Genomic DNA, 21,311 nt, shown 5'->3' on the forward strand with positions numbered 1-21,311 from the left:
AGAAATGTTGGCATAAGTAGTCTGGCATAATCTGTATTATAATTTATTTTAAATAATCAGAGTAGCGTGTAGTTTAGTTTTTAAATAATAATATTTTATTTAAATTTTTGAACTGTCGATATTTGCTAGAATCCATGATACCATGCATCTGAACAAGATGTCCAGGACCTCCAGCAAAAAAATAGACCCACAACATTAAAGATCCAGCAGTATATTAACCGTGGGCATGGGGTACTTTTTATCCCTTTTTGCACCAAACCCATCCTGTGGGTTTGCTGCCAAAAAGCTCTTCTTTTTTAGTTTCATCTGACCATAGAACCAGGTCCTGTTTGAAGTTCTAGTCGTGTCTGACTACTGAATATATGAATAATTGTGTCGAATGTGCTTTAGAGAAAACATTTATTTTTTTCTCTAAATGTAACCCCCCCCCATCCCCCCCCCACACACACTTTAAATACTATTACTTCAATGAATGGTTAGATTTTTGCGAATTTTTTGAATGAAAGAACAAAAGATAAAGAATGCAGATTTACAGCCATCTTTGATGATATTTACCAGGGGTGCCAATAATTATGTATGTCAAGGTCAATTTTGACCTATTTATGAAAAGACATGTCACTCATGTTCATGTCAGTCACATATGGAATATTTGTTGAAAATTTTAATTTTAATTTCCTCCTAAAAATGTATGAAACCAAACTGAATATAACTATTATATTTAAGAACTTGGCTTATATTCACATGTTAGATGTTGTTTTTAAACTAGATTTTTAAATATCTTCAGTTTTTATTATCTTGGACATAATTATTGTCATAGAGGGAAAGGTTATGCAAGGAAATGTCTCATTTACTGAATGTGCATGTTTGATGGTTTCTGCTTTTGTCCTCATATACACTGTTGACTCATGTTTGAGGTAGAGATGAGATTAATGGTGCTGTCTCTAGATGTGAAATATACTGACAGCTGTGACACTGTGTGTCAGTTGTTACAATGGGTTGATGCATTCCCTGATGTTGTCCTGTTTAAAGAGCCCTGCTGTTCACAGAATGCCAGAGTCTCTCAACATAATTGTGTGAATGTGTGTCTGTGTGTGTTGACATTGATGTGTGTGTGTATTTTGGGGCTTTCAAAGACCCGTCCCCTTCAGGGAAATGTGTTCTGTCATATTGGTACAAACTGTGAGATCCTGCAACTCTTGAGCAAAACACTGTATTATATAGTAGTATTATAGAAAGAATATATAAATATAAAAAATTATAGCCTAGTATTATAGAAAAAAATATATAAATATATAAAAATGATAGCCTAAGCATTCACTTATAAACACTCTCGAGCGCTATTCCAGCTTGTTCAGTTCCAGTTCAGTCACCGTTCGAGTGATTTGGATGTTAAAAAAAACACTCCGACAAAAACCTCCAGTTTTAAAAGAACGTACTCGGTTACTAACGTAACCTCGGTTCTCTCTAGAAGAGGGAACGAGTACTGCGTTTTATCAAAACGCTGCGGGAAAAGTCTCTTTTCACGATACACTGAAGCAAAAATTATCCTTTAATTTTCATATATGTAAAACGCGTTGCGGCAGCAGCAGACAGCTGAAGCAAGACGGCTTGTCCGCTCATTGGCTGCTCTGCGGCAACTGCATAAGCCTATCGAGCGCAGGCTGATGCAACATCAGACCAGTGAGCCACTTCCCGCCGAGACGGGCGTGGCTTACCTCTATAAAAGGAGCTCGAGAAGGCTGATTCACTTGATTTTGATCGCCGAAGCGAACCAGAGTGAACCAAACGCACGGCAAGGGAACGCAGTACTCGTTCCCTCTTCTAGAGAGAACCGAGGTTACGTTAGTAACCGAGTACGTTCTCTTACGAGAGTCCTCTCGTACTGCGTTTTATCAAAACGCTGCGGGAACCCCTTGCAAAACGCCGTGCGTGCTGGGATAAAAACACTGATCACCGGAAGCTATTTCAGGCATACAGTGCATAATCACCAGATAGACTCACACAGAGTTAGGGAATAAGGGGGAGCCTTAATTCCCTATATTGTAGCGTCCGCAGGCTTAACATGACCTCACAGGGAGAGTCTAAAGACAGGAGGGGTTTCCTCCGTCCTTATATAGACATGTCCACAGACGCGAATATGACATCACATAGCCAGGGTAGGGAGCCTGCACTAATGTGGGAAAACGTGGGTCTTACACAGTTCTGCCCAGTATAGTCGGTAGCGCATTGCGCCTGTAAACAGATTACACCAACAAAAGCTTAGCCTGTAAGGTGGGAACCTCTAGGTTATAAAACCTGATAAATGTAGACAGAGAGGCCCAGCCTGCCGCCGTACATATATCCTGTAAGGAAATCCCGCTGGACCAAGCCCACGAGGAGGCAACGCCTCTCGTAGAGTGCGCTCTGACTCCCAACGGGCATTGAATGCCCTTGGCAGTATAAGCCAGCCCTATGGCGTCAACTATCCATCTGGATAGACTCTGTTTCGAAACAGCCGTTCCTTTGGAACGTCCGCTGAACGAGACAAAGAGCTGCTCTGTCTGTCTGAAGGCAGCAGAGCGGGACATATAAGTTCTTAAAGCCCTAACAGGGCAAAGAAAACTCGAGTCCCCTTCCTCGCTCGACGCCGGCAGGGCAGCCAGGGAAATGACCTGAGCCCGAAAAGGCGTGTTGAGGGATTTCGGCACATAGCCGTGCTTAGGTTTGAGTATGACTTTAGAGTCATTAGGACCAAACTCCAAGCACGTCGGGCTCACGGAGAGCGCGTGCAGATTGCCTATGCGCTTCACTGAAGCGAGAGCCATCAAAAACACTGTTTTGAGAGACAAATGTTTGAGGCTGATTGATTGGATAGGCTCGAAAGGGGCACCTTTCATGGCCGCCAGGACCGTAGAAAGGTCCCACATAGGGACTGAAGGAGGTCTGGGTGGATTCAGTCTCCTAGCTCCCCTGAGGAAGCGGATGAACCGGAGAACGCTGAAATAGCCGCCACATACACTTTGAGCGTGGAAGGGGATCTGCCCTTATTCAACAGCTCTTGTAGAAAGGAGAGAACCTCCGCTACCTCACATTCGAGGGGTGAAAGGCTCCGAGCTGTACACCAGCCGGAGAAAACCGACCACTTTGAAGCGTAGAGCCGCCTGGTCGACGGCGCTCTAGCCTCCGTGATGGTATTCATGACTCCCTCTGCGAGACCAACGGGTATCCGTTAAGCGCCCACACATGAAGGGACCACAGTTCCGGGTGTGGGTGCCAGATCGAGCCCCTGGCCTGCGAGAGGAGATCTCTCCTCAACGGCACTGGCCATGGAGCGATGTCTGCTAACTGCATCAGAACTGGGAACCATGCCTGGTTCTTCCAGAACGGTGCTACAAGCAGCACTGGGCATTTTGTTTTCCTGACCCGTTCCAACACCTGTGGCAGGAGGGAGACGGGGGGAAAAGCGTATAGCGGGCAGCGCGGCCACCTTTGGGACAGCACGCTGTCGGTCTTTGAAAAGAATGCGGGGCAGTGAGCATTTTCGTGGGACGCGAATAGGTCCACCTCCGCTTTGCCAAATCTCTCCCACAACAGCCGGACTGTTTGTGGGTGTAGAGACCATTCGCCTGTAGGAACGTTGTTCCTGGACAGTCTGTCCGGGCCCACATTCAGAAGCCCGGGCACATGTACTGCTCTCAGCGAGCGTAAGTTGTGCTGAGCCCATAGTAGGAGGCGTTTCGCCAGCCTGTACAGGGATAAGGAATTCAGACCGCCCTGGCGATTTATGTAGGACACCACTGCCATGTTGTCCGAACGGACTATGACGTGTTGGTCCTTGATGTGGGGACAAAAACGCGTCAGCGTGTTGTGCACTGCCAGCATTTCTAGGCAGTTTATGTGTTGGAGCTTTTCTCGTTCCGACCATAGGCCGAAGAACGGTCTGCCCTCGAGCAGCGCTCCCCATCCCGAGGTGGATGCGTCCGTAGACACCATCCTCACCCTCGAGGAAGTCCCCAGGCTTACACCTGATTGGTACCAGTCGTTCGCCATCCAAGGCACCAGGGCTGTGACACAGTCCTGATCGACCTTGAGGCGTAAATGACCGGACACCCACGCTCTGCGCGGTACCCGCGCTTTCAACCAGAACTGCAGCGGGCGCATGCGGAGCAAGCCCAGCCGGAGAACTGACGATGCTGAGGCCATGAGACCCAGCATCCTTTGAAATTTCCTGAGCGGGGTGAAAGCGCCGCGGCGGAAAGACTTCGCCGCGCGCTGAATGTTCAGCACGCGCTGTGGCGACAGCCGCGCTGTCATAGACTGTGAGTCCAGAACTATACCCAGAAACGGAATCCTTTGGCTGGGGTTCAGTGAACTCTTCGCCCAATTGACCGTGATACCAAGATTCTCGAGGTGATCGAGTAAAATGGCTCTGTGCTCTATGAGCTGAGATCGTGATTGGGCTAGGATCAACCAGTCGTCCAAATAGTTCAGCACTCGCATGCCTCTGAATCTGAGAGGAGCGATCGCTGCGTCCATGCATTTCGTAAATGTACGAGGTGCCAGGGACAAGCTGAAAGGCAGGACTGTATACTGGTATGTCTGACCCTCGAAGGCGAATCTCAAGAATCGCCTGTGATGTGACGCTATCTGTATTTGAAAATACCCGTCCTTCAGATCTATCGACATGAACCAGTCTTCCCGGCGAATATGCGCGAGAATTTTGCTGGTTGTGAGCATTTTGAAACGGCGTTTCACTAACACTCTGTTCAGTCGTCTGAGATCCAGAATGGGTCTGATACCGCCGTCCTTTTTGGGGACTAGAAAGTATCTGCTGTATATCCCCTGTTCGCTTTGAGCGGGGAACAAGCTCTATCGCCCCTTTGCTTATCAGTTTCGATATTTCGGCGCGAAGTAGGTGTGCTACATTCAGCGGTACCGAAGTTTCGACGCGCGCTGTGAAGCGCGGAGGGCGTCGATGAAACTGTAGCGAGAAGCCTCTCTTTATAATGCCTAAGACCCAGTCCGAAACCCCTGGAAGCGCTGCCTATGCATCTGCATGGTTGGCTAAGGGCCGGATACAGAGCGCGCTCTGTTCGCCGTGCGACAGAGGTGCTACGGGGCTCACAAATGTAGGCGTTATGCCTGCGGCATTCGAGGCGGGGGGCGCGCTTAATACAGCGGGCGGAGCGCTCGCCCTCGACCTTACAACAGTGTTTGGCTGAGTGAGGGAGGGCTGCGCGAGTCCCGTGGGACTCATGTGTGCAAGTAGATGTGGGCTGGGAGCGGGCACATTTACTGCTTGGGGCGCGCTGCCTGTGTAAGCAGCGCGCACGCTCACAGGTCTCGTTTTTACAGAGAGCCTGTGATCTGATAGACATAGTGTTCGTGGGCACTGAGTAGTGGGCACTTTTACTATGTGGGGAGCGCAATCGACCTGAGTCGATTTTATCTGCACGAGCCCTGAGTGCAGGGCTGTGCTTGTGTGTAGGGATGGGCACTGAGGAGTGGGCATCGACACTACATTTATAGCACCTGGCCGGGACACCAGAAATCACACTCTTTTCGGGATATATCTGGGTAGCCGTAAAAACGACTTTTGAGTGCAGGCAAGCGGGCACTTGTACAGGCTTGCGCTTTGCAGAAAACGCTGGAACAGCCGCGAAACTTGGGGCTGAAACAGCGAGGCGCTTGGGTGGGAGGCCGGCCGCAACGGGACTCACACACCTGCGCTTTCCTAGGCGGGCTAGGACTTCTTCGGGGCCTCTGGTTTCACCGCAATCCTCGGTCGCGGCGCGCGCGCGGGGCGCCGGGCGCTCGATCAAGAGCGGGGTCTCGAGCTGCGCTGTTGTGGCTGCTGCGAAGAGGAGGCCGAAGGCGGGGGCTGAGGCTGTGAGGTTCGCGGGGTCCGTTTATCATGACTCGTCGCGGAACCAGAGCGCTTCGGTAGGAAGTGCTTGAAGGCTTGGGACGCTTTCTGGGCTTCAGTAAATCTCTCTACGAACTCGGAGAGAGAAGAACCAAAGAGGCCAGCGGGAGACAGCGGGGCGTCGAGAAACGCGGTGCGCTCGGAATCGGCCATCTCCGTGAGCGTCAGCCATAAGTGCCTCTCAGCGACAGTGGCGGAAGCCATACAGCGTCCCATGGCTTGTGCGGCAGTTTTGGTGGCTCGGAGCGTGAGGTCCAAAGCACTCCTCAAATCCGCAATACAGACAGCATCAGGCCCAATCTCGTCCCATTTACGGAGGAGATCACCCTGGAAAATCTGTAATGTAGCCATGGTGTGTAGCGCTGACGCGGCTTGCCCAGCGGCGGAGAATATTCGCGCGAGTAGCGTCGACGTCATGCGGCAGGCTTTTGAAGGCAACACCGGTTTAGTCCGCCGTCCAGCAGAGGGCGGGCACAGATGGGTCGCTATAGCCTGTTCCACCGGCGGCATAGAGAGGTAGCCTCGGTCATTCGCCTTGTCCAGTGAGGAGAATGCAGGCGACACAGATGAGCACGTTCGCGCAGAGTAGGGCGCGTTCCAGGTCTTCGCAACTTCTTCATGTAACTCAGGAAGAAAAGGAGCGGGCTTAGATTCCGGAGAAGTGCGCTCACCAGGGAGGAAGCTACCATCAAGCCGGGTGCGAGAGGGGGGCTCCGGTGCAGACCACTCGAGAAGCGAGTACTCGCATGAGCTCCGTCTCAATGCTGGCTCTCTTTGAGGGCTTTCGGGCAGGAGGCGCGAGATCCTCAGAGCTCGCCCAATCCTCGCTGCCTGAAGCCAGGAGAGAACAGGAATCCTTTTCCCCCGACGCGGCCTCTGAAACAACTTCCTCTGATGAAGCGGCGGCAGACTGCGGGCGCTGAGCATCAGGAAGTGAATCCGGCGAGGCCGGTGAAGCTGGCGGGCGAACCGGCGAGCTTGGTCGGGCTGGAGAGGGTTCCGGGACCCGCTGCGAGCGACGCTTCTTACGGCGCGGCATCGCGGCAGAGAATGCAGGCTTAGAAAAGGATGCCAGGCGGGTCCTCAGAGCCACCATAGGCAAAAGCTCGCAGTGAGGGCAGCCGCCGTCAGCGAGCGCGAGCGCTGCATGGTCCTCGCCGGAGGCAGGAAACACAGATGACGTGGTCGTCTCCCTCGGCGAGTGGGGCTCTGCACGAGCCGCAGGATTTAGGCATCTTTAGAAAAACGCCGCTCTTTTAGGGGGTGAGTGCTACGAGAACACTACACACACACACAAAACAGAGCAACAGTAAAGGATATGGGCGTCGGAAAGCGCAGCAGGTACGGCTGTAGAAGGCGGCGTTGGCCAGCGGCTTCGAGGGCTCGTCCCGCTGAAGTGCTTGCTTCAAACGACGCTGCTTCCGTGATCCAGCGATGCATGCGCTTCGCTGAAGAGATTAAAATCAAGTGAATCAGCCTTCTCGAGCTCCTTTTATAGAGGTAAGCCACGCCCGTCTCGGCGGGAAGTGGCGAGGAGGGCGCGAAGCGCCCTCATTGGTCTGATGTTGCATCAGCCTGCGCTCGATAGGCTTATGCAGTTGCCGCAGAGCAGCCAATGAGCGGACAAGCCGTCTTGCTTCAGCTGTCTGCTGCTGCCGCAACGCGTTTTACATATATGAAAATTAAAGGATAATTTTTGCTTCAGTGTATCGTGAAAAGAGACTTTTCCCGCAGCGTTTTGATAAAACGCAGTACGAGAGGACTCTCGTAAGAGAACTGCGTTTCTCGCTGCATCCAGTTTTAAAGTTCTCTCTTAAGGGATTTGAAATGTGTGCAGCGAATATGAACAAGTTTGTTTCCTATATTCACTGTGAAACACCCGTTCAGCGCCATTTGTGGTATTTCTTCAAAAGCTCTAGCCAACAAAGCATTGCATACTACAGTACAAAACCGTAATATAATCGTAGATAAGTGTTGAAAATGGGCTGTAAATTAACAGTTGCTTACGATGCAAATGATTGGCCAGAATGCTTTGTTTTCTACAGTATGTTACTGTTTTAATAGAAAACGTTGTTACTGTCAGAACATTTTTTACAGCATTTTTTTACAGATCTGTCAAAGGAAATCATCACGTGCTGTCTTAAATAGTTAAGAGAAGCGTCTTCTCATAAGATAAGGACATGCAGTCTTATAAATAATTATGAGACACCGATTAGTCATCAGTTTGAAGATGTTGCAGAAGTTGCAAGAAAACACCACATCCTGCTGACACACATATTTTAAATTTGTAAATAGTTCAAAAAGGCTTAAAATTAACTAGTTTTATCCTACAATTAAAACAGGTGCTAGCGTGCAACACACAAACAATCTCATAAAATGTAGTTTAGTGCTTCATGACCCTTTAATTCTCAACCTCGTAATCATGCCCCAGGTAATTGAGTCTCCAACTGTTGTCCTTGGCACTCTGTTCTCTCTCTTTGTTTTTATTTTACATAAATTTTTTGACATTCACTCTGTTGGGCTCCTTCTCTTTCTATGTGAAAGAAATGGGTTGAGGAAAAGAATGACATGAATAATAATGTTGGCTTTGATTTCCACAATGCTATCAATCCTGTTTTCCACAAACCAGCAGAACACGCCCACACCCACAAAGACACAAACCCAGGGTTAAATCTAGTTTGGTGATTAGGAGTAATAGCATTTATCCTGTTTTCTTCTCAATACCTCACTGTAACTGGGTGGGCCAAGTGTCTAATCACCATAGGCATCAGTAGCCATGCACAGAATTGCGTCATTTCAGATAAATTTCATTCAGCTTCAGAATTATATGCACTCTAAATATGGGCTGATACCGTGCACATGTAAAGGCACTTTCATCAGAATGCAAAAATAATTGAAGCGTCTTGTATCGAATCAAAACAGAACTCAATTTGTCCTGTGTTTTTCGTACGTCAATGTTTTTTTTTTTTCTAGTGATGGAGCATAGGGCTCAGAACGGAAAGTGTTGGGGAAGGGGGATGGAGGAATGCTGTGCCTTATTTTGTCACATTGAAAGTGGCAATCCCAATTACATGATCTGTAATTGACGTGTTTCTTATTTTGGCATCACAAGGAATTTTTGTCTAAAACTAGTCTGATTAAAAGGTTTCCGTAGCGTTTGTTCTTATTTAACAGATTATTCGACATAGAAATCTCTTTTAGACATATAGAAATTTCTTGTGGATCAAGCTGTCAAGTCTGTTCTGCGTTTGAGTTTTGTTTAGTTGTGATCTTGTTTGATTTGCACTGTTTCCAGTTCAGTTTCCTGTTGTCTTAGGGTATGTTTGTCCTTGGTAAAAAATAATCAGTTTTCTTATTAAATTAAAATTTCCATTTCATTTGTGTTTTCCTTTTTTTTTTTTTTTTTTTTTAGCATCCTCTGATGAAATGAATCCTTGATTTGCACCTAATGGAACTTATACCAAAATAGTTGAAGTAGTTTTATTATAAAACCAAGGAACTCATCGTAGAAACTGTGCAAAATGTTGATTCATCGGTAGAGCCGGTCCTTCAAAGGAAGCTGTTATTAATTTAGCAGTCGTCTCCTCTCTCAACCTCACACAAGCCTGGAAGTGAAGCAAAAAAAAAAAAAAAAAAAAAAAAAAACAGTTATAATGTTACAAAAGATTTTGGTTTCAAATAAATGCTGTTTTTTTGAACTTTGTGTTCATCAAAGAATTCTACAAAAATTAATAGTCACAGATTCCACTAAAATATAAAGCAGCATAACTGTTTTGAATAAAGATAATAATCAGAATGTTTTTTGAGCATCAAACTATCATATCAGAATGATTTCTGAAGGATCATGTGACACTGAAGACAGAGTAATGATGCTGAAAATTCAGCTTTGATCACAGGAATAAATTACACTTTACAATTTATTACGAGTTATTTTAAAAGATAATAATATTTCACAATATTACTGTCTTTACTGTATTTGTCATCAAATAAATGCAGCCTTGGTGAGCTTTTTAAAAATCCCATCCCCAAACTTTTGAATGACAGCTGATAACATCATATATTTTCCAACATCTTTAACTAAAGACCAATTTCTCAGCAACAAAATATTTTAAATCTGAGCATTACTATAAAAATGCACATTCAACAAAAAAAAAAACCATGCATGACAATTATAAGTGTAAAATTTCCATTTTTACTTCCAGGTTTTCATTCATTTACTCACTCATGTCATTCCAACCTCTTATTTTTTTTCTTCCTTGACACACAAAACGAGGTTGAATCTTCAAGTCTGCAAGACTTCATAAATCAAATTCACGACTGTACAATAAAAAAAAATCATGCCATGGATGAATCAAAGCAGGTTTGAGATCATTGATTCCTCCATGTCAATGACAGAAAATGACAAATGACGAAACCAATTAGCTGTATTGACAACTTTTAAGATACTTTTTTGTTCTTTTTGGATCTTGACAGTATGAATAACCATCAAATAATAAGTTAATAAAAAAGTCTGGAATGAGGCAAGAGTGTGTAAATGAGGACCGAATTGTCATTTTTGGAAGAACTATCCCTTTAAGTTAGATCCGTTAGAAGTTCACCCCTCTGTTGATGGGCAGTCTGTCGGTAGACATGAGTTGGTGACCCGGTTCCTTAAGGGAGCCAGGACCGCCTTCTGTGCCACCGTGGGATTTAGCCTTGGTCTTGGAGGCTTTGTCACGACTGCCCTTCGAGCCCTTGGCTTCGATTGCCATTAAAGAGGTATCGATAAAAACGGCTCTGCTTCTCACTCTTGCTTCGGCAAAGCGGGTTGGGGATCTACAGGCTTTCTCTGTAAGTGAAGATTGTATTCGCTTTTGACCGGGAAACTGTAATGTGACTCTCAGACCGAGACCGGGTTATGTCCCAAAGTCGCTCAATACCCCGTTCAGAGCGCAGATTGTTTCTCTGCCTACCCTGTCCGCTGAGCCATGTACTTCTCAGGGTTCAGATGCTCAGGGTGCTGTTTGCCCAGTCAGAACGCTCCGGGAATATATATTTCGCTCGGCCGCTTTTCGACAATCGGACCAGCTCTTTGTGTGCTTCGGTGGGTGTAACAAGGGACGGGGGGTCTCTAAACAGAGGCTTGCTCACTGGATTGTGGACGCTATTTTTTTGGTTTATGATCACCTTGGGCAGGAATGCCCCCTTAACATCAAGGCCCATTCGACCAGAGCGATCGCCTCCTCGTGGGCCTGGACTAAGGGTACGTCTATTCAAGATTTATGTCTTGTGGCTGGCTGGTCTTCTCAGAACACGTTTGCCAGGTTTTACAAGTTGGATATACCCTCTGTAGCGTCTCGAGTGCTTTCGGTGAGTGATTGCATTGCATAGCATTTAGGGAGCTGCTCTGCGCTTTGCTCATGAGTTGTTCTATGTGCTATTTGTTTATGTTTTTAACTGTGTCACCGCTATGCGTTGGCCTTCTCTTACTGTTGTTGCCCTGTTGCTCTAAAACAGTGCTAACTTCCCCCGGTTATACTGCTCGGGATATGCTATTTCGTGCAGTGTTTTGTGAGCTTGTGATTGGTCCTTTTCGACCTACCAGAGGTTAGAGATTCGCTATTGGCCAATCTCGGCCTATCAGATGCTCGCATACTGGGGGGGCGGTGTTGTTTTGGGTTCTGTTGTCAGTGGTTTGTTATGCTGCCACGGCGGGATTCTATACAGTTCCATATACGACATCCGTAATGTCGAAGTTCCGTAGCCTTGATAGGGAACGTCTCTGGTTACTTTCGTAACCTCGGTTCCCTGAAAGGCAAGGAACGAGACATTACACTCGCCGCCGTGTTCGCTTTGATTCAAGCGTTCGTTCGATTCTGAAGGGAATTGACGCTGCACTTGCATTATTACTGCAACGGTGTTTCAGTATTTGCATAATTTGCGTCAATTGGCCAGCCCTGCTGGTGTTAGCCTATAAGATTTCAGCGGAAGTGAAGGAGGAGAGGAGTTCCCATATACGACATCCGTAATGTCTCGTTCCTTGCCTTTCAGGGAACCGAGGTTACGAAAGTAACCGGAGACGTTACCTGCAGGACAGCACTTTAAATAGCATCATGCACTTTCTTTCCAGCTTGACTGTTACAGTATGCACAACTGCACTTTATTATCCTAGTTATGTGTAGTGGGGTTTGAGTCTTTTGTCCTGTTGCTGTGTATGTGTGGGGGTGTGGTAGGGTGGGGGTGGTTGGGGTGAGGGAAATTTTGTTGTATATTTTGTTTTGTATTCTGTCTTGTCAAACTGTCTTATTGTCTTATGTATAAATGTATCAGGCGTACTGTATGGTGCAGAACAATTTTCCGAAAGGATAAATAAATCTCTATCTATCTATCTATCTATCTATCTATCTATCTATCTATCTATCTATCTATCTATCTATCTATCTATCTATCTATCTATCTATCTATCTATCTATCTATCTATCTATCTATCTATCTATCTATCTATCTATCTATCTATCTATCTATCTATCTATCTATCTATCTATCTATCTATCTATCTATCTATCTATCTATCTATTTAAAACAAGCTGATTTATGTTGTTCGGTTAGTGTCGGTTTCAGTGAATATGATCAAAAAAATCTTGCCAACGGCAGCTTTAACCCCAGTGTGACAGAATCTCAGTTGGATTTTTCTTCTGAATGAGGTGTTCACAGTTTTGAGCTATAAATCGGATCATTAAAATATTATAAGGCCGCATATAAACGTGTAAACAATACATGGACTCTCATTTGTTGTGTTCTTTAATGATCTGCGTGACTTTGCAAAGTTGTGGATCAAATAAATTTCGCTGCTTACTAGGGAATAAGATTTGAGTTCTGAAAGTTATTTAGTAAGCAAAGTAAATTAAGGCAAAGCTAAATGTGACCTTTATTATAATGTGATAAGTTTGATTGATCATGATCAAGATTGCTTATATTCTGTAATTGTTTTAATAACTTAACAACAAATAAGTTTGATAAATTGCAGTTTAGAACTATTTAATGTTTAAAATGGGTTTCAAATATAATGTTAGTTCACTGTATTCACACAGCATTGTTGTGTTTGTATCAGTTGGTATCAGAAGATTCCATTAAAGAAAAATATAATATATGTTTAAAATACTTACTTTATGTTGATACTATAATTTCATGTGTAAATATTTTTTTATAATTTTTTATAAAATTGGGGACCTCTTAATTTTCACAATATAGGTGTATTACAGGCTTTAGCTGATCCATGAGCTACACAAGTTTTACACTCCCACTACCTATCATATTGTCTCCACAGAGACTTTAACCCCTGTGATCACTTCCTGTTTTCTGGTAGAGAGTTCTGTTCCTCGCTCACTTTTCAGGTGCTTCTGACACTGTCGCCTCAGTAACTGATAAGCCCTTATCACAGTAGGTTTGTTTTTAAATGCATTTCCAGTTAATCAGTTGAATACTTTAAATTTCAGAATTTAAATCTGTCACTAATGAATTATACTGAAGGATGCATATAGTTTGTAGCTGTAGTTTATATGCTCATTTTAAGGCTTTGTACACTGTGTTCAGTGTTTGTACTTTGATCAAGGAGTTCTTCTATAGCATGTGACAGACCTCTGCACCAGAGAGACCAGTTGCCTATAATATTTGCCTATTGCCAGTGAAATTATGCCTTGCATGATCATTATAAACAGATCATATTTGGTATTAGGTTGATGACAACCTTGTATGATTTTCACATTTCTTTGCATTTATAGCTTTAGGTCATGTGCCTTCCATTGTGTTTTGTACTTAAAGGCAGGGTAGGGGATGTTTTTCATAAACAGTTTTTTTTTTTCATAAACAATTCTGGTTGAAACTCTTCACATCCTGATAGCAATCAATAACAGAAGTACATATCTCTTCTGTGGAAGTCTCAGGACCAAAAAATGGTTGTCCAATCATTGCATTCGGACCGAATAGGATGTCCTACCTGCCTGTCAACATGTATTTCCCATACATCCGTGCACCCTGAATCACAACAATACAACCTTTAATTGCAACCCAAAATCTTTGAAAATCTGAAAGTTTATAGCAAAATATTCTAATGTATTCAAGTATATAATTTAGGGCCATAACAACTAATTGATAACGAAAATAATAATGAGCTGTGCTCTAAAAACATAAGCCAGTCACTTTACTTTACAGTAGTGAATAACACATTTCTCTGGACAAAATGCATCTGAAAAATTGTGGAGCAATGTGGAAAGTGCATGACCCGAATTGTCCTAAACATGACAATGCTTAATAGCTTAAAACAAACCCTTAAGGCCTGTTCACAGCAAGATCAATAACTATAAAGATAACTATATTAGCATTCATACAAGCGGACGATATCTTTCTGTTTATTCTAAGCGCGTGCTTGTTTGTCACTTTAAAGCTGCAGTCCGTAGCTTTTTTGGGTTAAAAATTATCCAAAATATTTTTTTTGAGCAAGTACATAACCAGCCAGTGTTCAAAACTATCTGCTTGCCGTAGCTCGATTCAAAATGGTAAACTTGTAATAATGTTTTTTAATTCCAGTGGTACTGGTGGATTTCCGCGGGAAATTCGAGCATGTCTTTGCGTCATTACGTCACATCTGTACACATAAAGAAGGTGTCTCGGCTAGTAGGCTATATTGCGTGTGAGCAGCCCGTTCTCATCCCAAGGCGTCATATACTGACGCTTTTGACATTTCCTCTATATCCAAAGCACATGGCACTCTTTAGCGTCAATATGAGACGCAGATAGATATGGGCTAGAAGGCGCCTCCTAGCGGTCTAACCTTAACCCTACCCCAGACCTAAACCTACCCATAACCGAACAAAGCTCTGTGCGTGTCATATTGACGCTAAAGGGTGCCATGTGCGTTCGATGTAGACGAAATGTCAAAAGCGTCAGTATATGACGCCCTAGGATGAGAATGCGTTGGTGTGAGGGTGTTGGAGGTGGAGTGACAACTGGAGATTCACCCGTTGTAAAACGCGAAAGACTTCGGACTTGGGAGAAAAAAAGAGACTGCAACCGGGCCCATGCGAAAACAAGGACAAATATCGGGAGGGCATTAAATGTAGTCACGCAATGCTGATGTTGTTAACTTTAACAATTTGAGAACAAAGTATAATTTGCACGGTTTGATGTGATATGATAAGCGATCGTTAGAGGTAATCGGCGCGATTTACTGCAATGCTATTTTCCCCTTAGTTGGTCAGAACAAAAGTGGATGTTACTTACTTGTTCAGACGACATTTTCCGGTGAAAATTCTTATGTTGGTCATACTTCCAAATAGTAGAATCTGTAATTCCGAATGACAGTATCCACACCACCAGCGCGGTGATTGACAGCCGTACATTCTCCTCAAAACATTGTGTTCATCCGTGCTTTGCCGTGCTGAGGTAGCCTGGCAAGCCAGACCTACATCAAGATGTTAGGTCTGGCAACTCACCATAGACACGGCTTAATACGCGGGGCGGGATAAACGGCTGTCTTTAAAATTCCCTCTGCACGCAATAGGATAGCGCTTCAACCAACCAGAGCATTTTCCCAACAGCGGAGCTGGCATTAGTTGATAGATTCAGCTTTTGAATCTGACCGGCAAAACTACTAACATATCTTCCTTTTTTAAGAATGACTTAAGTGCCGTTCTTTGCTCTTTTCTCAAATAAAAACTTAACTCCAAGTCCTCCAGAGTCGCGGCCAAAGCCGATTCGAAAGACTGTTCGCCAGCAGCAGCAACTCTTCTTTGTTTTCAAGTAGCAGGGAACCGTCGCAACTCTGTCGTCATTATGTTAAGCCCGCCCCACCTACTCTATACACCTTATGTGCCAGAGAAACGAGGGCGCCGCCATCTTTAGAATATTGTCTTTTAACTTTAGTTTTTGCGGTCGCTCTGTATATTTCTATGGCATTACTGTCCAGGAGTAATTAGCTTTTGAAGTGGATTTACTTAATGTAAAGTTAACTAAAGTTATCATGAGGATTGTAATGTTTAAAGCAGATGACTAAACAAATGTCAGTCGACCGGGAAGATTTTAAAACGAGCCGTTCATTAATAAACACGCAGAATCGCTGTGAAAATACAGACCGGAAGTCAAAAGACAATGAGCACAGCGCTGAAAAGGGGCGGAGCTACATAAGGTATATACACGATGTGATTGGCCTGACTCAATTTAGGTTTTTACAGCTCCGAAAGTCAACGGAGAGTTGCTAGACTACCCTGGCTGCAAAATAATTTTTGCTGCCGCTAGGGTGCGTCTAGATTTCTAGGCTAGTGCTGAGGCACAACGCACTTAAAGTTGATAATTCCACGAATAACTGCAATTGCAGATTTCAAACAGAGATGGCGACAAAGAGGAAAAACTGTGGACTGCAGCTTTAAATGCTCGTGCTCGTGCAGCAGGAAGGATTCTGATTGGCTGTCAATGTTTTCATCTTTCATCAGTTGAAAAAAAAATGTGCATCTATTTTTGCTGTTCTGCATGCGCTAAAGCATATACACTGAACAAAATTATAAACACAACACTTTTATTTTTGCCCACATTTTTCATGAGCTGAACTCAAAGATCAAAGACTTTTTCTATGTACACAAAAGGCCTATTTCTCTCAAATATTGTTCACAAATCTGTCTAAATCTGTGTTAGTGAGCACTTCTCCATAGAATATAAGTGTAATATATTGTACATTTTACTATGTTAAGTATGCTTGATGTGGAATATACAGTAGGCTTGAAATGCTACATTAACATACATAATAAAGTTTTTATGATCAGTAACTGCAAAGGGAATGGGGTGTAAACATAATATAATAGCTATTTTTAGAATATCATCTCACTGGTGAGAGAGGTTTAGTGTTCAAAACCTGTTGATGCTCGTGATGGAGTGGTATCAAAACAATCATTGAGCAATCTTTTGATCTACTGAAGCAATCTTCACCTTCATACAGGACACTCAACACATTTATATATTCTGATGATTAATTGTATGATTTTACATGTACTATAAGATTCTGCGTTTATTTTCTACTTTTGTGTATTCTGCTTTTTTTCTGCTTTTTGGTTTTATAAACAAGTCTTGCTTTTTAAGCACATTACTTCAATTCCCAATGATCTCATTCTTAAAAAACGATCTCATTTCTGCTCAGGGACCTACTGTTTAACCAAATCTACCCTCGGTTGGTGGAAAACTCAGTGGCCAGGGGTGTGTTTCTGGAGAGTCTGGAGCCCTACATTCTGAGCGAGCGGATTGGCTGTCTGACTGCACCTGTCATGAGAGACCTCCTCAGCTACTTCCAGGAGAACGGCATGATGGATAGTGTGGAGGGATGCCTGGTCCACATGGACATCACCAACCTGGACATACAACAGGTGTGTATGTGTGTATTTTTCATAGCTGCAGCACTTTATCATCTGTATTACTTTAGTCAACATAAGTCCACCTAAAAACATGGATGCTTGTAGGTGGTGCAGATGTGCTGGGATAACCAGCTGTATGACGCCATGATCTACGTCTTCAACAGTGGCATGAATGACTACATCAGCCCCATGGAGGTATGATTGTTTGTGTTCAATGTGCTTTGTGCTAAAAGGTGTTTTAAGGCTGGAATACACTACACAACTTTTAAAATCTGAACAGATTTTAAAACACTAGGCATTGTACACTTACCAAATTTGTAAATGGTTATTGAGTAGAATTGGGCATCATCATGGCACTCTGAATGCAACACTCATTCAGAAACAAGCACCTCATATCAGCATGACAAATTAGTATGGCTAACCTTTTAAGCAAAGTGGCTGATACAGTATGTCACTACGATGTCTTCTAAAACAGCTCAAAATATCAAACATGTTTGATATCCTCCAACTGGATGGAATCATAGTCTGAAGCTAAAAATAATAAGAATCTGAGGGCATCAAACACTGATTTTCTGTGAAATCTGTCTACCAACTGCAATGGCCAAAATCTGCAGACTGGCTCTGACTTACGGCAACTAGCATGAAATGTCTAATGTCATGCATTCCAGGTATTTTTTTTTTTTTTTATATATATCTTTTTTATTCACACTCTGATGGTCTAATTGCCACACAAAGCAGAAACCTCATAAGGCCTTGGGGACACCTCAAGGGTGTGTGTGCACATTTCTGATGTGTACATGTGAGTTTTTGCCCATAGAGTGTGGGTTTTTTTGTGTGTGTTTCTAACCATTAGGCTAGAAAAGAAGATGAAAGGCGTGTTGTCAGAGGAATCTTCTGAACCCTAGATGAAAGGCGACCGAGAAAGGGATTCATTTGTTTCATGGCCAAAATGTCACACACATACACACTGACCAAACACTTGTGTGTGTTATGCTGGATTATGTGACCATGTCTTGGAGAATAGACTACAGTGTTGTATACATTTTTATATTCAACACGATATGAGAAACACTTTCTCAGCAGGCTGCATTATGTTGTGAAAAAAAAAACAAAAAAAACATTGTTTTAAAGAGGTCATAAACTGAGAAATCTATTAATATCATCATACTATAAGAATATTCTGTAAGTTTCAGAGCTGAAAACTTCCTTATTAGTCCAAAAACAGCTTTTATTGTAACCAAACCCAGCGAAAGACTCGTTGTGGAATGTGCCTATGTATTAGATAGGTTAAAGACCGCCTCTGCAGAAGAAAATCAACGACCACTTCATCATTGCAACTTTGGCCACGCCACTGGCGTGTTAGTGAGATGAGGAGGAGAGAGTGATACAGGATCATTTTAGTAGGCCTACTAAAAATAACATTACCTTCCAAAGGATCCTAATGCTTGGAATGTGGTTATTTATTTTGAACAATATGAATAGCTCAGTTCATTTCATTGTGGATTCACGCAGGCTTTGCCAACTGGCTTTTAAGATCTGGACTCGACAGTAATGCCACAACATAAGTAAAAATCAACTAGGAATAGGGCCGGGTGGGGTGCTCTGTGGAGGGCCTGAAGAGGCCCTGCACGGGCGCGCCCCACCTCTTTTTAATGCATCTCATATTAGAGGGGGCACACAATCAATCCATACTGTAGGTAGAGTGAGGGCGGTGCCTGAGGGGAGACCTGAATAAGTTCTCCCCCCTGCTCTGCACCTCTTTTAATGCACTTAGACATTGGAAGGTACATATACCATAGGGATAGTGGGGTGTAGATGAGCTGGCCCGTCAGAGGGAGTGGGGTGGTTCTGGCATCAGGTGTTTATATTATATTATATTATATTATATTATATTATATTATATTATATTATATTATATTATATTATATTATATTATATTATATTAATGTTTTATATTTGCAATCACAAGCTCTGTTTATAATTTCAGTGATCTCAAATAGTCTTTGTATACTGTACGTTTTATGTTTTTTACACTTAACTGGTTTTTGTTAATATTTGCAAAAAAAAGTTTTTGTTAATTGTTAATATTTGTTAATATTTTTATATATTTTGTTAATATTTGGAAAAACTTAATAATAAAATAAAATAAAATAAATTATTTTTCTTTTCTTTTTCCTGCTTTCCAGAAACTCTTTCAGGCAATTGGTCCTCATCTGCAAGAAGGAAAGCCTCTCACAGGTAGAACAGAGAACTGAACTACTCCTGCAAACATACAAAACACATCCCACATACATCAAGACACCTGCTAAACTAGGGTGACAAGATGTCCCCATTTTTTATGGCTGGAGCTATCCCAGAAAATGTCCGTTTTTTTTTTTTTACTGTGCATTGAAAAAGTGATTTTGTTTGATTTGGTAGAGTAGTTGGATTAGGTATCATTAACTAACAATTAACAATTTTTTAAAGCATTTGTTAGTTTAGGTTAATGTTAATTTATAAATATAGTAATGATCGTTGAAGTGCTGAACTATTAGTAAAAATAAAACCAAAACCGCCATATGGCTTGTGATTATCAAATCACAAAGGCTGAGATTTAATTAAATAAATATAAGCACTGTGTGTTCCAGAGTGAAGCTTGGCAATGTGTTCTTGCACGATATGATTTTGCACAGTGTGTACAGCGTCTCAGTTCACAGTAAATGCTGCTCCACACAAACTCCATCTCTGAGTTTGGGTTGCATTAACATGCATTTAAGAACAGCAAATGTTGGCAACATGTGCCAACCATCTTGCATAAATATGCAAAAGCAGACGACATAAATTCCCTGTGAAATCTGACCCGACAGCTCAAAATTTAAATCTTACCATAGTGAATTGAAATAAGGCAAGACGATGTGAATGCTGTTTGTTTGTTTGTTTGTTTATTTATTTACTTACTTGCACAATAATTGAATTAGTTAATTTAAGCAAAAACATTTGTATTTGTATTTTTATTTTTATTTATACATTAATTTTATATAAATATTTATGTAACATTAACCAAGATTAATAAATGCTGTAAAAGTGACACGTACTATGGTCAAAATGTACAAAATCTGCCAAGAACACTAATGTTAATAGATGATTAAAAGTGTAATAACAGTGTAATAACAAAGTAATATATATATATTTCTGAAATCTGGTCAGCTAATGCTAAACTGCAGTGTACATAATCACATTTTCCATTTGTTTCCTGTCACAGATGAACATGTTGTGATGGGAAATAAACTGCTGGTGTACATCAGGTGAGGTGACTTTGTACGCAAGTACTGCAATAATGCACAGTTGCAGGCCATAACACATCTGTTCTTTCTCCTCTGCCAGCTGTTGTTTGGCAGGACGTGCCTATCCGTTAGGTGACATTCCTGAAGATCTGGTGCCTCAGGTGAAAAACCAGGTAAGTAGTTTGATTAAACCCAGATAGCATTGAGCGAAAGTGTATTGTTTGGTTAGCTAGTGTACTGCTCATTTCTGCAGTCACACACTCATGTTTCATACAGTTGAACAACACAACACTCGTGTCTGTTCTGTTTGTATGGGGTTTGTATGAGTCACACCTCTTTTTCTGCCTCAGTTATATACAGCACAGATCTCATAGAAAACACAAGCGCGTGCGTGTTCAGTATTCTCAGCAGTTTGCTCTCAGCAGGGCTTTTTCCTCTTTGTTGCCCATCCAAAGTGCTCAAGCGATTCGTTCTGGGATGGACGGCCTCCAAAGGACCTTAAATACAGACATGGATCTCAACCTAAAGCTAGTCTCTCTCTCTCTCTCTCTCTCTCTCTCTCTCTCTCTCTCTCTCTCTCTCTCTCTCTCTCTCTCTCTCTCTCTCTCTCTCTCTCTCTCTCTCTCTCTCTCTCTCTCTCTCTCTCTCTCTCTCTCTCTCTCTCTCTCTCTCTCATACAGACACATAGAGTGCTGTCAAACTCTGTAGGTTTGAGTGAAAAGCGTGACAGACTGGGTTGTTTACCTCGATGATGTGTAGAAATGATCT

At 43.0% G+C, this 21,311-nt stretch overlaps 1 protein-coding gene across 1 annotated transcript in view; it reads left to right on the top strand.

Annotated features, from left to right (window-relative positions):
- The window catches only part of vps8 (VPS8 subunit of CORVET complex), a 152,297-nt gene that overhangs the window by 39,234 nt on the left and 91,752 nt on the right, over positions 1 to 21,311 (top strand). The window contains exons 21-25 of the mRNA XM_081360455.1: positions 17,070 to 17,292; positions 17,386 to 17,475; positions 19,467 to 19,518; positions 20,522 to 20,564; positions 20,644 to 20,716. Of these exons, the coding sequence (XP_081216581.1) occupies positions 17,070 to 17,292; positions 17,386 to 17,475; positions 19,467 to 19,518; positions 20,522 to 20,564; positions 20,644 to 20,716 (481 nt within the window). The remainder of the gene's footprint in view (positions 1 to 17,069; positions 17,293 to 17,385; positions 17,476 to 19,466; positions 19,519 to 20,521; positions 20,565 to 20,643; positions 20,717 to 21,311) is intronic.

This window comes from Scardinius erythrophthalmus, assembly GCF_964197995.2.
Source record: "Scardinius erythrophthalmus genome assembly, chromosome: 3".
Lineage (NCBI taxonomy): Eukaryota > Metazoa > Chordata > Actinopteri > Cypriniformes > Leuciscidae > Scardinius > Scardinius erythrophthalmus.